This window comes from Gadus chalcogrammus, chromosome 10 (genome assembly GCF_026213295.1).
Source record: "Gadus chalcogrammus isolate NIFS_2021 chromosome 10, NIFS_Gcha_1.0, whole genome shotgun sequence".
Taxonomy (NCBI): Eukaryota; Metazoa; Chordata; class Actinopteri; order Gadiformes; family Gadidae; genus Gadus; species Gadus chalcogrammus.
In genome coordinates, this window is record NC_079421.1 from 9,408,963 (window position 1) to 9,426,065 (window position 17,103).

Below are 17,103 nucleotides of genomic sequence, written 5' to 3' on the forward strand. Positions count from 1 at the left end.
ACATCCATTTAGTTCAACAGGCATTTAACCATGGAGTGGTGATAGTTTTGACTCGCTTTTGTTTTAGTGGGGCAACAGTCTAAGGTCTCAGGACAGGATGCATTGAAGAGTGACTAATTATTCAATGTCAGAGCAGGTGAAAATAGCAACAGAGATAGTAGGTGAGTGAGAGAGTATGAATTAAGTATTAGAGAATGTTGTGGCTGTGGTGGAATTAAGAGATCGGGCAGATGAATAGGACTTAGGGGGAGATACAGGGGAACAAAACATAATAGATTCAAATAAAATCTAAAAATGATCAGAGACCAACATCCATAATTTCTATGTTGGAAACACTGAAACCATAAGACAATACTAGGTCTAATGTGTGGCCTTCCTGATTTGTCGGGGCCATAACAGATTGCACAAGATTGAAAGTCCACAAGGCATAAAAACTCCTTAACCAAAGGTTTTGATGGGCAACAGATGTGAATGTTAAAATCTCCTAAAATCACTAAATTGTCAGAGCGAGCGGCCATAACAGATAGATCAGCAAATTCTTGAATGAAATTACAATTAATATTCGCTGGTCAGTAAACTAATGCACAGAGGAGGGTGGCATTTATCTTTACAAGCTGTACCTCAAAAGTGGAGAACATATCAATTTGTACAATTCTACATTTAAAGTTGTCATTGTAAACAGTGACCAGACCACCTACACAACCAGTAGCCCGAGGGGAATTTATGAAGCTGCAGTGAGGAGGGCCGAGTTCACCAAGTGGAATGACGTCATTACTGCTGAGCCAAGACTCCGTTATAAACAAAAAGTCAAAAGGGGAAGGTTGAAGATGAGGGCAGTGTTAAACATTTGTCAAAACACAAGACAATGCTGAGCAGACGCAACAAAACCATTTGTTATCTTACCTTTAATATAACCCCATTACAAAAAGAAAATACATAATAGGAAAATTAAGTCAAAAGGGCTTGAGGACAACAACCTTATTCAGGCATTGTGAAAAATACTTTTTCCATTAAACTTGTATCAATGCAGGAATTTCCAAGAACCGATAAATAAGAGAAAAAACAGTTAAAATCTACTGAAAATAGATTTTAGATCTATATCTCAAATACTCAGAAGCTGCTGTCTCCTACACGTCAGCCAATCAGATGTTTTATTGATTAAAGGCAAAACAAAAGAGTGAAAGAGAGAACTGCACTGCATATCAAGAGGAGGAGGAGGGAGCAGGATTTTTGGCAATATGGCAGCCAAGTGGTGAGCAGCGCTGAATGGCCTTGGAGCCAGAGTTCCGTTCAGATGTAGATGGGGTGGTACTGTTGAGGCGTCAGTTTTTTCCTGCAGGTTGGGCAAGTATGCGAGTGGGCCAGCGAGTCCCGGATGCACTGGCTGCAAAAGACATGGCCGCACTTGGTAGAGACCACCAGCCTGCCGGTGTCCACGATCTGAGAGAGAGCGAGCGACAGAGCAAGAGAGAAAAACAGGGGATCAATGCCCAGTTTCTATGTGTAAATACACAAATGTGGAAAATGTATGATTTCATTTGATAATTTTAAATTTTAAATATATTGCCCCATTCATCTCGGGGTCTAATTGGTCTGGCTTAAACAGTATTGTTCTTCATCATTGCAAGTAAGGGTTAGTAAAAGCAAGAAAGGTACTTTATCCGCGACGGGAAAGTCAGACCTATCCCGATTCGGACCATACTTGAATGTACTGCAGGTCAAAAAGGTGAAAATGTCTTTCCTCTCCTCATGCAGAGCCCTACCTCTGTGTACGAGTCCATACACACTGGACAGCTGATGGTCCCTGGAGTCGCCCTGGACACCAAACAGACACGGCAGTTAGAACTGTATAGACTTAAAGATGACATCACCGTACCTTATTGCTCTCAATGTCATGTTCCTTTCTGAACGCTTTTTCAAGAATATCCGCCCTGACCTCTGACCATTGCAAAAGAGAACAGTCAATATCACCCCACGATCACTGATAAACACCCCCCGTAGGCCCTACACCTTATGAAACTGGGGGCCATATTGGTTAGTTAGGTGGGGAAACCTAGAATCTTTGGGAACCCATGAAAACTCAATGCATTTTTGTTTTGATCTGAATTCATTTTGCTATCCAGGGTAACATTTGGAACACATTTAAAAAAATGTTGTCATAGGGATGGCGAAAATATTACAAATATTCTTGACCGACCACAAAACTCACGGTTCGGATCGTGTCACGGTTTTTGGGTCACGGTCGGATCATTTTCGAATCAACAACAAAAAAGATAACAAGACAAATGTGTCTTTAAATAGAATCTTCAAATGTGTAAAAACTAAATAAAGTGAAAAATTTGGTAATAATCCTGCTTCCTTTAAAGGGGACATATTATGAAAACAGCACTTTTCCTGGGATTTGAGGTCTTGTTGTGGGTAGATGGTGCTCCCACATGCATACAAACTTTGAAATAAGTCTGTACATGATTTTTTGAGTGAGATACGCATTTCTGGAAGCAGCCCGCCTCCAGCTACCAAACGAGCGAGTCAGTTTTGGAGCCCCCTCCTACGTAGGAAGGGGGCACATTTTAATATTACCTCCCACTTCCCCACTCCCCTCCAATCAGAGCATCGCTAAGATGTTGTGGACCAGTGGACAAGAAGCTCCCTTGCAGCTAAGCTCCGGGAGTGCAATCCCTTTCTCTGGCACCGAGCTCACCCCGCCGGAGCTGCCGCCGAAGGGAAGTCGGGAGGAGGAGACATGGAGTAGAAAGGGATTGTACTCCCGGAGCTGAGCTGCCAGACTGCCGCCGAGCTACCCCAGCCGGAGCTGCTAGTCCGCTGGAGCTGCCACCTAGCTTTGGCGCCAGTTCAGCTCCCGGAGTACACCACCAGAGCTGCTGGACTGTGGCCGGACGGCTTCGACGGCGGCCGGCAGCTCCGGCGCGGGGAGCTCGGAGGCAGTCCAGCAGCTCAGTTCCCGGAGTACAATCCTTTTCTTCTCCATGTCGCGGTTCATGGACTTTAGAGAGTCAATGACAAAGTTCCTTCTCCCCAATTCTTCTCAACAATGGCCGAGATATCGCCCACTACGAGTCTTTACTTGTGGAAGTACCAGAGACATGGGCGTCAGTTTGGTTTGAAATGTGCTGGGGACAGAGACCCATTCTGAAGTGCAATTTTAGAAGTGCTGGGTACAATGAGGATGCACTCTTTTTTCTCTCTTAAGTGCCGGTAATGAAAGGTTCTGAAAGACGGCATAACCATGAAGCTAATTACTAAGGAATAAGATGTATACAAAATCTGTTCTTTTATGAAGAAAACGTTTCCAAAAAGCATCGGATATATGACCCACTATGTTCTGCTCCATGTATCCAATGTGGACAACGTGACATGATATGGCTAAGCTAACAACATAAACAAGAGGAGCTAGGAAAGGAATTTAACTGCGTGTTTAAGTTCAGAAGGGCCAAAGGTGTGGCTACACACAGCACTACAAAAGTCGTCAAGATTGAAAAAGAAAAAAATATTTGTTGCACAGTTGAACGCTGCATCACATCATGAGCTGGCTGTTCTCAATTCACAACACGCATTCCATCAAAATTAGCCTACATCAGGCATTCTGACCAAAACTCGTAAACTCCCCCCCACAATTATTCCAGAATTCAAGCAAAGCAAGAATGACCAAAAGTCACTTTGTGTCAACAAGAGACTGACTCCACCGACTATCAATTGCAAGTTAAAACAGCCGACCAAAAAACACAAGACCTCGCCACAGCACCAGCAAATCTTAAGCAATAAATATCGCGTCTTACCTTTATTTATGTGGCAGTGGTCTGCAGATGCATCCCGTGGTGTAGCCTACCACATCCATTTAGTTCAACAGGTTATCGTTCTGATACTGCCCATGGTACTAGCAACCTGCTCTGGTGCTTCTTACCGATGTATTCAGGCTAAAATGACTTGATTGTCTGATGCCTCATCATCCCAGCCAAAGAGTACAGGTATTATTAGTAATGTCTACTTGCCAAAACGAAAAAATAACTTCACACAGTGTGTCTTTTTCCAATGTATTTGTTCATCATTCGTAGCGTTGATCAGCAGAGAAATAATTTGCCAAAGTCGTTGACGTCGCTTAGCAACCGAATACTATATATATAATATATATAATAATATTATAGGCAAAAAGTCCTTTCCTTGACAGCGGTCAATTTATACCTAGCATTCACCTCCGGAAGTTGTAAAGAGCCCATGCAAGTGAACGGAGCGTTCCACGGCATTGAGAAGACCCGTGTAATAATCCATAATAATTCAAATCGATTTTTTTGGTTGTAGGTACAAAATTAATCTTGACGAAATCTGGTGGGGACGCGTCCCCGGCGTAATCGACGCATATGACCAGAGACGTCAGTCACAGTCTATATTATTCATAATATCATCCGAGGCGCACATAGCTTTTGGCCGTGATATTAGATAGATTATATAAATACCCGTATATAATATTATTATGTTATATTATATAGATATAGAGCTCCAGGAGTCAGCAAACGGCAAAAATCCCTTCTCCTCCATGCTGTGGTTCAGTCCGACAGCTCATTGGTCAAAAAAAATTGCAGTCTGCATTATTCCTTCTTTTTAACATGGATAGCAAATAATCCCTAACCCTGGATTTACAATTTCTGCATTTCCTGGGGAGAGTTTAGAGTCTACACTCTCCCAAGGCAATGCAGACATCCTCATCTTTTTTTTCATCAAGTATGGTAGCGAAATACAGTTTCTGTCGTGTTTTATTTGCATTTTGTAAATCCATTGATTTCGGTTGGAAGACTCATTGCTCATTAGGTGACCGTGGGTGTCTTGAAAGGTGCCTCTAAATTAAATGTATTATTATTATTATTATTATTATTATTGTTGTTGGTTGTAGTCTTTTCGCTCGTTTCTAGCCCTACTGTTGATACGGAGAACGGAGCGAAAAGACTACAACCAAACAAATATATCAGGTTCCCGTTTCAATGGGATTTCCTGAACGCCAAATAAAACACAACAGAAACTGTATTTCACTACGATACTTGATGTTGTTAATACCAGATTGTCCTTTAAACATGCGCTGATAACGTGAACGCACAATTTATTTTTTTTATCAGCCGATCCGCGGATCACTTGTGTCCCGAACCGTGAGGGTTGATCCGTACGGATCACGGGTAACCCGTGAACCGTTGCACCACTACCAAACACCGAGCCTCATTAACCGGTTGGTTAACCGATCCGATTAAAACGTGCAATTTGAAATAACAGCCATTTCTGCTGTTTCGTAACTCTGCTTATCTCTCTCCCGTTCTGCCTCAGACTCACACACGCACACACACACTCTGCCCCTGCCCGCCCTTCCACTGACGTCACTTTTTTTAAATCCTCTATAGCGCGAAACAGGGAGTCCAAATGGCTCTGTCACGTTAAAATTGTACCGGGGGCGAAAATTGTACCGGCCTACGTCATCGTTTGTTTACATCCTGACAACCTGCCCGGCAACAGACGACGCGATGCAGAAAACATGTTTCCAAACGACGAAATAACATAATACAGATAGCGGATCGCTATCTGTATTATGATAGATAGCGATAACACTTGTTTTTACTTTATATTTGTATTTAATTGTTTAATCGAAACAATAAAAAAAATTGCCCGCGAAACGGGCGATCGCGTCAAATGAAAAATGTTTTGCCCGCGAAACGGGCGATCGCGTCAAATGACGTAGGAGGGTTCTTGAAACATAATACAGATAACGGATCGCTAGATAACACTTGTTTTTACTTTATATTTGCATTGTATTGAATTGTTTAATCGAATTTAGCTAGTAAACTGAGTGTTTTAAGCAGGTTTCATAGTCTAGAATGTTCAAGAACCTTCCTACGTGATTTGACGCGTGATTTGACGCGATCGCCCGTTTTGCGGGCAAATTTTTTTATTGTTTCGATTAAACAATTAAATACAATACAAATATAAAGTAAAAACAAGTGTTATCGCTATCTATCATAATACAGATAGCGATCCGCTATCTGTATTATGTTATTTCGTCGTTTGGAAACATGTTTTCTGCATCGCGTCGTCTGTTGCCGGGCAGGTTGTCAGGTTGTCAGGATGTAAACAAACGATGACGTAGGCCGGTACAATTTTCGCCCCGGTACAATTTTAACGTGACAGCTCCATAGTTTGGAAATGGTTTGGGTACAAGGTGATAGGGTTGAAAATACAGGTTTCATATGAGCGGACACGGGGATAGCACCCGGTCCGTCCGAGTGAGAGGCAGTGGCTCCAACAGCGGCACGACCTTAGTTTGAATTGAAACACGAGGCATGCTTACGGCAAGTTGAACGTGTGTAGAGAGTGGGCTTGAACGCCCACAATGGTCTGAGAAGGCGCGGACCAGGTTGAGACCCTGTGCGGGATTAACCAGGGGCCAATCGGAAGAGGGCAGCGTTAGGAGCTCATTTGAAACATTGCCACGGCTCATTTAAGAAAAGGACAGCTCCGAAGAGACGCCGCTTGTTTAGTTTGGAGGAGACGGTAGTGCTAATAATAATAAATCAAGATCAGGGCTCCAGACTGCGACCAAAATTTGAGAGTGTGCGACTGAATTCTCCATCTGATCGCGCATGTGCGACCAGTAAATTTTCCACCCCTTTTTTTTTTACACGTTAAACGTGGAAGGGGCACGTCAATGAATCCGGAATCTTTAGCAGGCCAATGAGTGTAAGAAGGATAGGGAATGGCTACTGTAAGTGGCTAATGTGTCGAGGGGGAGGGTCCTAGAGATTATCGAGCGCGCGTAAACGTCTGTGCGAAGGAGAAAGATTTCACAACCTGCTACGCGCGTTTACAATGAGCAAGCAAACGATTGACTCGTTCTTCTGACCTTCGGCTAGTGTGCCAGTGCAAGTCAGTCCTGCCTGGGCCTTATTTTACAAACCCCGCAACCGCAATACATCAAACCGTATCCGACCCGTGTTCCGACAGTAGCCCGACCAGACCCGCTATAAATTCTTATTGACACCCGACCCGCACCCGATGGAAAATTAAAAACATTTGATGGGAATTACACTTTCTGGTGTTTGGCTTGGTGCTTTAGATTGTTGTGCACATCATCCACTGTTGACGGTTTGAGTTGACTCCTCCACTCCTGATCAACATAATATCCAGCACCGGTGAAGTCTCGTTCACAATTGCAAAACCCACGCCCGACCCGCGCTGTTCAGTCGTCCGACCCGACTCGTTTCAACCAAATTGTGCGGGTCACCCGAACCATTGCAGGACTCTGCTTCGGGTGCCATAAAGGGCTTTTCACACGGGAGGCGTTTGTCGGGCCTGATAATGCATTCTCAATGGAGAGGCGAGCGGGCAGAGAGGAGGCTCAGCGTCCTGTCAAGCGGCACGACAAGCGGGCGCACTCCCGTGAAACTGTCGCTTCTGTACTTGTCGAACGCATGCATGCGCAAACCTGGAAACCGTTGGGATAGATGAGAATCACAATAAAATGTGACACTGAATTTGAAACGGCACATTGTAATTTCTGCATCTATTATCAAAATAGTTATTAGTAATACAGTGAAAAAGTAGAGACGTGAAATTTGGTTGGCATGTTGATTAACAATGTGTGCCCCTAAAATTTCTGGTTGCGGCCCTAAAATTTTCAGTTAGGGGCCACAGTGCTCCTAGTGAAAAAAATAAGTCTGGAGCCCTGAAGATGATGATTATTATTACCTTATCTGTTACCATTGAATATCCTGAAATGTAGTAATTTCCAAATCCAAGCCCATAAATTGATTGTGAGGGATAATGTTTTTCACTTCACACAAAAAGGAATGAGATGGCTAACTGTAGTCTTATAGCGTTTAGTCTAATGTCCATAATCATTTAGAGATCATATTCTCCGCCGATCGCATGCAGGGAATAATTAAGACTTGAGAAATTAAACAGTGGGCTAGAGACGCGGTGTCCGTCCAACTTCCAATAAGTCACCTCATCTGATCATCTTTTTGTGTGAAGTGAAACCAACACACACTCAACAGTCCACATTGACCACAACAATTTTTTTAACCGACAAGCTACAAGATTGATCGGTTAACGTTAATACGGTCAACCATCGGTCAAACGGTCGATCGATTAACATCCCTAATTTGTCATCTTTCATCCAAGATTTACATAACCTATCCCACTCAACAATATGGCTGCTAGGTGAATGAGGTCCATCCCATCTAGTTCCCCCAGGGGATGAAGCTGTGCCCTGACACAGGAGATGGGGCCCTTGCTACCTGGCTTGACTGCTGGCCTGCAACGTGGACAGCAGATCCGCATTGAGCAGGGTCCGCGCATCCTCCTCCTCGTCACTGCTGACCACGTAGCTCTCCGCAGTTCCCTCTGTGCCCTCAGGCCCTTGGAGGGAGACAGATGGATGTGTTAGGAAAGGCAAAGGAGGGGTGGATAAATGCGTTTAGTTATTGAAGGACGCGCGTGCACACACAAAGGCACACATAGAGACAGAGAGGAGGAATAAATGCATATTTAAAAAATATATATATTAAAAATACTTATGGCACCTATTCATAGTGTGCTATACGACTTTGTAATTGGCAGTTCATTTTCCTATTTACAGTTAGCCTTTCATAAATAAATGTCGCACCTTCATCCAACAGCTGGTATCCATTTCAGAAACAGGAAAACATGGAAAAGCAAAAACATTTAGTCAAACAGAAGAATAGCAATGCTGCTTTGCAACAAATGAATTCCCAATCCTGTGTTTCCATTTATAAGCACATTGAGATGACAGCACACTATTCTAGTGCACATGGATAAGAAGTAATTTATGACCTGAGATTCTACAGTGGTCCAAAGACATTTTACTCACCACAACCGAGTCGTTGTTGGTGAGATCGACTACGGCCGCCGGCTCGGTTCCTTCACACGTAAGATCTACTACGTCCTCTTCCCCTGGAGGGCGCCCCACACACACACACACACACACACACACACACACACACACACACACACACACACACACACACACACACACACACACACACACACACACACACACACACACACACACACACACACACACACACACACACACACTTAAAGTGTATTCAATAGAAACCAGGTGTTTAGCCACACAAATGTACCCACCGGCTAACATGTGTTCCAATACGTTGATGGTTTCTGTGATTGTGAAAGGCAGAACAGGCAACAGGCTTGAAGAGCTAGTACTAGAATCGCTGCTGATGGTATCTCCGCTGGAGTTTGAGTCTCTACTGGTGTTCGGGTTGCAGCTAGCAGACCTGGTGTTGGCGGTTCTGCTGTTCTTTGCGCTGCATCCAGAGCACTGTGGGCATGTTGCCTTTCTTCTCTTTGGAATCTGAAAGCAAAACGATACCGTTAGCTTGTTGTTTTTTAACTTATGTATGACCTGTGGTGTGCCGCTGGTACATCTGCTCCCCATAGCAGGTCTACTATTATATGCATGCCGTTGATACAGCTTACTGGTGATACGAATGTCTGAACATATAAAGAATCAGCATCTGGAGTCTTGAAAGGGAATTGTATTTAATGTACAACTATGCCAACATAACAGCTCATATACCAAATACCAAAACAGGAGAGAAGCATGTCAGAAGCCCAAAAATGAGCTTGTCGTTTATTTGAAAGTTTGCACAAGACAAAGATTAATACTTAAGTGAAGAGCATTGCAGAGTTGGTGTTGGAACAGACAAAAAGTAAGCATCCCCAAACCATACAGGGATGTGTGAAAGCGACCCCATTTTAACTAGATGGCTGAAAACCTGTTGCATGCTTTGGAAGAAAAGCCTCATGTCTCCAACACACAGGTGGCTGAGAACCCCATTTTAAAATAATCCTGCCATGTCTAACAAAACACCATAAGAAAAATAAATGTATGGCCCGATGCAAAGGTCAACAGAAACCCTGTCCATCTGGTGGATGATAGAAAGCATCAGAACCAAACTTTGGGTCGGGACCTTGTACTGGGTCACGGCTCATGTGGTACCAGGTCTCAAAGAAAGAATAAATAACTTTGAGTCTTATAGTAATAGTTTAATTAGTCTTATTTTGTTTTGTTTCCGGCTTGAAAAGTAACTCTTCTTTCAAATCCTGATTAAGCAAGCTTGTTCAGAAAAGGGGCATTGGTTTAATTGATCCTAAAAATAGAACGGGCATTGACATCGGCTGCATGGTAACTAACCAATCATATGCCTGCCACAACACATCTCTACTTCCGCACAGCCAGTACGCGATGCATGAGCATTTCTTCAGCTTTATTAGACTTTTAAGTGAAAAGGCTATACATAAAGTAAACAATACGACCTAATTTGATCCTGCAGTGTTGTTACACTGCAATTGCTTATGGATCATTACAAATAATGATGCAAGATTATCATCTTAAAATGATAGATATGCTGTGTCTCTAGCATCACACAAAAAGTATAAACCGTACGTTTTCTTGAAGAGAATTCTTTTTTTCTGTCGCCCTCTCTCTTAACCCTCTCGTTGTTTTTTTTTGATGAGGGCACAACCAAGATTCAGATCTGTTTTTGGAAATTGGTGCAGATCTTTTCAGAACAGGGGTCTATCATCGGAGAGATCACATAAAAGTAAGACTTCCCAGGGACAGCTACGCCCGTGTGCTAGTGAGACGTGCAAATAGATTCTTTACCATTGCAAGGATTAGGTTCACGAATCGTGCAGGCCTATGTCAGTGTGATGCCCTTTGCCATTATTTTCACTGACCAGTGGCCAGATTGAACTCTGTCTCTCTGGATCTACACCCACTTTTTGGAGTGGGCTCTGCCCAAGTTTACTGACAGTCATCAATATCTTCTGAGCATAAAGGTGGCGATTGCTTTACTCAAGAGTAATATGTGCAAGACATACAAAGATGACCCGCTGACCTTGATGAATAGGGACTGTTTTCTACTAATTAAATCAGATCGATATCAATGAAAGTCTTACACCACGCAACACAAGTACCTAAAAGGTGATGCAGAAGACAAAATTACACCAGCAACCCTGAAACATTTTCATGTGAGCTATTGGTATATTGAATTGGAAACATTTAGCCTTTATGTAGGCTAGGCCAAGGCCTAACTCATTTAAAGACATTTAGGCTATGAATATTGAGGCTTGAAGAGGCTATGTGAAACCTGAGATAAGGTTAACTTATCAATTCAGACTACAAATCATGTTCTTATAATAACATTTATGCCCATTCTATAACCCTTCTTTTGGTTATGACGTGTTCGATAATTTCTCAAAATACGATAATATTGGCCTTACCAAACCAGTTCGCCCGATTCTTATAACAATATAACACGACTAAAACAATGGAAGGCTGGCTCCGGGACATCTTCAATCTAAACTATTTATCACATCGAAGAAGCTTTGACAAGTTGACGTCGAAATACCGTTAATAAGTTCACACCCAAAAAGGTTAAACAGTTTAATGATAAACCCAAAGAGCTCAAACCAGTGTACACCTACAGGTCTGCTCATGATTCCCGAAGCGTCCACATCCATTCCTCAGAATCCTCAGCCGCCAAATTCACTCTGGTTTGTGCAAGGGAGACTGGGTACATAACCGATACATAACATGGAAGGAAAGCAAAAACGATACAATCAGCAGTGACTTTCACTTCTAAGTTACTCCTCTTCGTCAATGGTTCTTTGTTATCATTAGCTTTGCCAAGTGCAGCGTTAGCTGGCTAATGAAACTAGCAAACCATCAGAAACGTCACATTACACTATTAGGCGATACATGACTAAAACTTACAGGTGCAAGTATTGTTGTGGCCTCTATATGCATGACATAGACCATAGTGCCGTGTGTAAATAGCATGCATTAGATATTTTACCTGCTGGTAGTCAGTCTGTTGTTAGTCCACTGCTAGCTGTAGTCGCTTAGTTTCTCTTTTGTTTTTAGTAAGCAATCACGTATTAGTTATTCACACTAGGTTTACGAGGCTTAATTTAGAATGTGGTAAACTGCTCTCAGGTAACAACGAGAATGTTCTATAAAACACGTCAAAAGCAGCTTATTCTCACAAACCTCGACAAGTTACATGTGAGTTCTGCGCACGGGTTCTGCGCATGGTTAGCGGCAGTCGAAATGGCTTCTACTGCTATATATGCCATCTAGTGGGTGTATATAGAAAAGACCCTTGAATCCATGGACCTATTAAAGAAGCTTGAATCTCTCCCCTTTTCATTCTGTGCTCTGATAGGTCTTGTCTCAGTGTTGTTTTTCGTAATATGTAGGTGGATCTTTTGACTAATAAGTAGGTTGAAAATGTTAAATGCGCCATATATTGGACAAAACGATTTGGTGTTGCAAACTTGTATTTTCAGAAAGGAGGCATAGAAAAAATCGGCTATGAAGTAAAATCTAAATTTATTTATAAAGCTGATATTCACATTTCTAGACGTTGATAAGAAAAGCAACACTCAACTATTATTGTTTTTTAAATGACTAATTCATAGTGGTTTCAGCTCAATACTGTAACATTAGGCCTATCCTTTATATCAGGGTTTCCTCAATTTGTTTATATACCATTTTTAGATTGGTTTATTTATAGCGCTGTCAGTTTAACGCGTTATTAACGGTGTTAAAGTTGAGGGATATACATACGGGTCCCTCGTTCATGGGACCCAGAAGTACCGTAGATATCTCCGTTCACTCCAATACAAGTGGGGTACAGGAATGTGTCTCCGCAAAAAAATTCTGGATATCAATCAAAGGCTCATAATTATCTTCATGCCATGTCCTAAAAAAATGTTAGTTATTTATTTTCAAAACGCCACCTCAAGCGTTTTATTAGCCGTTCTCTCTAATTATTCTTTGCTGGAGAAGGAGGTGTGCAGCTGAAAGGAGTCGTAGTGAAACAAATGTTGTTTCGGCCTGGCATCCGAGAGGGCCTAGATCAGTGCTCCGTTACGCGTCCGATGTTTAGACTGGTTCAGCTGCTGCTCAATAACTCTCACGGTCCTCTGCTTGCGATCATGTCATGGTCTGTCGGTTTCCTTGTCTTGTTTTGGTGTGTCTGTTTTACTTTGGTATCGGTCTTGTTTCTCCACATGTCAGAGGCCTGTTTCAGGTAGCTGGTTTAACATACTCTGAGTTTAATCCTGCGCTCTGAGTTGGTTGACTCAGAGTTCAGGGTTGAAAAGCAACTCTGGGTTTTCGGTTTCAGAACAGGCGATCAGCGTTGGCTTAATCAACTCGGAGTGTGTTCACGCTGGGTTGGGGGCGTGCCTGTTGACTATAAAGAGCCATCATCAATGGATCTCTGATAACATGATCAAACATGGACCAAAAGCGGAGATCCACTTACTTTTCCCCACGGAATTGGAAATTCTAATGAACGCGTATGCCGAGCAGTTACCCCTTTAAACAAAAAAAAACAATACCGCCGCAGCAGCGAGAGCGCGAGAGATTGCTTGGCATGAAATAGCTGAACAAGTCAATGCCTGTGTAAAATAAATTAGTAAAATAAAATAAGAGGATAGTTTAATATCTTCCACTCATTCAATATGTAAATTGTGTGTATGTGTGTGTGTCAATTTACGCAACCCCAAGTTGCCCCAAGAGGACTTGGCAGCAAATGAAGATGAAGTACAAAAATATAGTTCAAAAATGTAAACTAATGTTTAATTGAAATCAAATCAATTGTGCTGTTTTGCCTGCTCTACCTAATTTAACAGCTATGTTCAACATGTATTATATATTTGTATACTATATTTAAGCAGTAAATGTAAGTAGTACATTTCCCAGCCACCCCAACACTGCCAATAGTTAATAGGATTTAGATATATTAGAAGGCTACACCTAGGCAAAATGCATTACATATATATATATATACATGTCTTCAAAATAGCGCTTACTGAATTTTAGGGTAACATTTTCCTCCATGTTAGCAAATCAAAAAAAAGCAGAGGCCCGGAAGACTGGAGGGGGTCCACCTCTGCAGCCCTCACAGAGGCTGAGGGGATGGCCCTCAGCGAACAGAGTATGCGTCCTGTGGCTGAGGGCATCCCTGGGGGGAGCTCCTCTGACCCCCCCCCACCCTCCAGGATAGAAATGCCTTTATAAGAGGTTGGTTATTCAAAATAATTAAATATGTACACGCAACACAGCACGTTACAAATTGGATGGGGCAATATTCTGGCTCAAGTAATAATTTCACTGTCTAATCATCTTCTTCCAGTTACTGATGGCGTCATCGCCCTAGGCTACTTGAACCAGATGCCCTCACCAACCTTCATGCAATTGTAACAATTCAAAAGATGCAAAAGGATGCTTTGGAGATCCAAATTTTGGAACATAAGTTAAAGGTGGGTGAGGTGGAAACTGGGATACTGTTCCCTGCTCTAAAAACATACCCAATATGAATGACTTTGTGCTTTCAGGAAATAAAGAAATCTTCATAAAAAGTAGATTGTCTTTATTAGAACACGGGCTGTGGTGGGACAAGTTATTTTGTTGAACAGTTTACTCAAAGGGTTTTACTTCAGTGAACATTGCATACGATTATGCTGAGCATGTGCGTGTAGGGAAGAACAGCATCTGGTTAAAAGCAGTACCAGGGTCTTTTCTGCCTTGCATTCTTAAAATGAGTTTCTTGACTTGCAGCAGTTATAGGCCCGTGGTTAGTCAGCTACTCTGATCATGGGAAAGCCACAACGTTAAAGTGACTGTAGTAGCCTACAGAGCGGGTGGGATGCACGGGGCAGATCATTCTACTCATGCGTTAATTGCGTCAAAAAACTTAAACTTAAACTTCAAGCATGCCCCCGGTGCGTTTGACAGTTAACATGGGGGCTGAGAAGGTGGTCTAAATAAATGATGGATTGCGCTTAAAAACGATAGCGCTCGTGAAGAAAATTATCAGGAAAATAAAGTATATCCAACCGGGGTCTTAATAATCGTTCCTCACGGAGATTCCTTCTGAGGATCGCAGCCTCTACGTCCACAGGCTCTCGTAGAAAAGGACATGCCATTTCTAACACTTCCTTCTGTCGGAGAGCTGCCTTCAGCCTTATAGACAACAAACTCAGAGTAGGTCTAACCACCTCCCGAGCAGGTTAGACCCACGGCGTATGTTGCCGCAGCAACTAACTCTCGGTTGCGTTGAACCTGCTACCTGAAACGGAAAATCCAGAGTTTCCACTAACTCAGAGCGAACGAACTCGGGGTTGCCTCAAAACCAGCTACCTGAAACAGGCCTCAGGTCTCTCCTGTTTGATTACTGCTCCCTCCCCTAATGTGTTTCAGCTGTTACTCGTTGCGTGCCCTGTGTGTGTTTTGTATTTAATCCCTTGTCTTTCCTTTGTTCCTTGTCTGATCATTTTAGTTCGTGGTGAGTTGTGTCCTGTGTGTTACCTGTGTTACCTGTGTTCAGGGCCGTTGCTACAATTCCTGGGCCCCTAGACAAGATTTACTGATGGGCCCCCCTGCGCTGCATTGTTGACGGGGGGGGGGGCGCTATGGTGGTACTATGGGCTGGTAGTAAAATATATATATATATATATATTTTTTTTTTGTGGGCCCTCCCTGGGCTGAGGGCCCCTAGAATCGTCATCACCTTTCACCCCTTATCGACGGCCCTGCCTGTGTTACCTTACCTGTGATGCCGGTGTTCACTGTGATGCCGGTGTTCACTGGGTTACCCGCGTCACCTGTGTCACCCGTGTCACCCGTGTTCCTTGCCTTTTGAGTTAAAGGTTGGGTATGGAATTTGCTTTTTTGGCCATTTTTGCAAAATTACTTGAAATCCTTATCATAACCCGCTTACAGCCACTGAGTTAGAAGTACTGACATGAAAATTAAACAAGTCAATCATCTGTGGAACGGGCAGGGCTCGAAAAACTCCAGCCAATCATTTGGATTGCCACCTCGTTGCATTGGACAGTAAGTACGTCAATCAACGCTCGTACTGCACTCCCCCTCCCCCCGCGCGCGACCCCTTCGTGCAGTACTCGTGACCCAGAGCAAGCTCCTGTTTGTTGTTATCCTGCGGTAGCTACTGGAACTAGTTAATCCACATTTGGACCTAGCAGTAGAAGACAATTTCCATGGCAGACAAGACGCCACCATCCCCACCACCACCACCACCACCACCAGCAAAGAGAAGGAAAACTCTTTTTCAGAGAGTAATTGATAATAAAAACGCTGAAAGAGAAAAACTGAAATCAAGAATAATCCTAGGCGCTGCTTTCGAACGTTGGCGGCCACTGAAGGACGAGAAGGGTCTAAAAAACCGATGCTTGTGTGGCGGTTGACCTAGTTTCAAAGTTTATACCGTTTATACTCGGTAATACCGGTGTTGAGACGAGTGTATTACTCGTTGTGAAAATGTCCACACCGCAGCAACCCTAGTGAAAACCAGGACTTCCAATACAATTATATGAAACAAACATACATTTTCTAAAAATAGAAATGATTTATGTGACCGTTTAATGTTTATAACATCTGGTGCAACCATAGCCGCGAGAACGTATTCTCAGCAGGGGGTGCTGGAAAAAAAAAACTCAGCCTGCACTAGACTCGCAACTCGTTACATTGATAAAAAAGATATATAGCAGCGCAGCTCAATTACACCAGTCCATGCGCGCACAGTTGAAAATCGATCGTTGTGTTCACTTCCTTCACACCATGCTTCACATCCAGCTGCTCACAGAACAAGTTTAGCGCACCACCGCTACCCTCACACTTTTTCATATAACCTTTTTTCAGCACTAGGTCATATGAGCATTAAATAAATGCTGCGTCTCAAAATGCCTTGGACAGCAGCGAGGATGACTCGCTTTGCCACGGGCCGAAACAGTTCGGAGCGACCACAGCCAGAGCGAACACAGCGGGGCAGAGGAGTGTCAGGAATAGTCTTTGGTGTACACATCAGTAGGCCTACGGCCTATTTTCACTACTGTTTAGTGGCAATGCAGTGTTTTATTCTATGCCTTTTTATTTTCGTATATTATTTCAATGAATACAATTTATTTATTCATAAAAACAAGATCTGGTCTTCAAATCTTTTTTCCAAATATAGGTCGTCTTAGAAT

The 17,103-nt window shown here is 42.9% G+C and overlaps 1 protein-coding gene across 1 annotated transcript; it reads right to left on the reverse strand.

The window, feature by feature from the left end:
• Nucleotides 1–549: 549 nt before the first annotated feature.
• Nucleotides 550–12,170, reverse strand: rnf4 (ring finger protein 4). Its single transcript, XM_056600187.1, has 8 exons — nt 11,901–12,170; nt 11,530–11,614; nt 9,163–9,391; nt 8,885–8,967; nt 8,660–8,672; nt 8,292–8,412; nt 1,764–1,815; nt 550–1,440 (listed from the first exon to the last, which is right to left on the reverse strand). The coding sequence occupies exons 2-8, from the start codon at nt 11,563–11,565 to the stop codon at nt 1,291–1,293; spliced, it is 684 nt and encodes a 227-aa protein (XP_056456162.1). The 5' UTR covers nt 11,566–11,614; nt 11,901–12,170; the 3' UTR covers nt 550–1,290.
• Between the last annotated feature and the right edge of the window lie 4,933 nt (nt 12,171–17,103).

Excerpts from the sequence above, each read along its gene's own strand:
- rnf4 (XM_056600187.1), bottom strand. The coding sequence starts at position 11,565 with ATGGATGTGGACGCTTCGGGAATCATGAGCAGACCT. Across the intron at positions 9,392-11,529 it reads CGGGAATCATGAGCAGACCT|ATTCCAAAGAGAAGAAAGGC; the intron begins GTAGGTGTACAC and ends TTTTGCTTTCAG. Across the intron at positions 1,816-8,291 it reads CAGGCCAGCAGTCAAGCCAG|GGCGACTCCAGGGACCATCA; the intron begins GTAGCAAGGGCC and ends TTTGGTGTCCAG.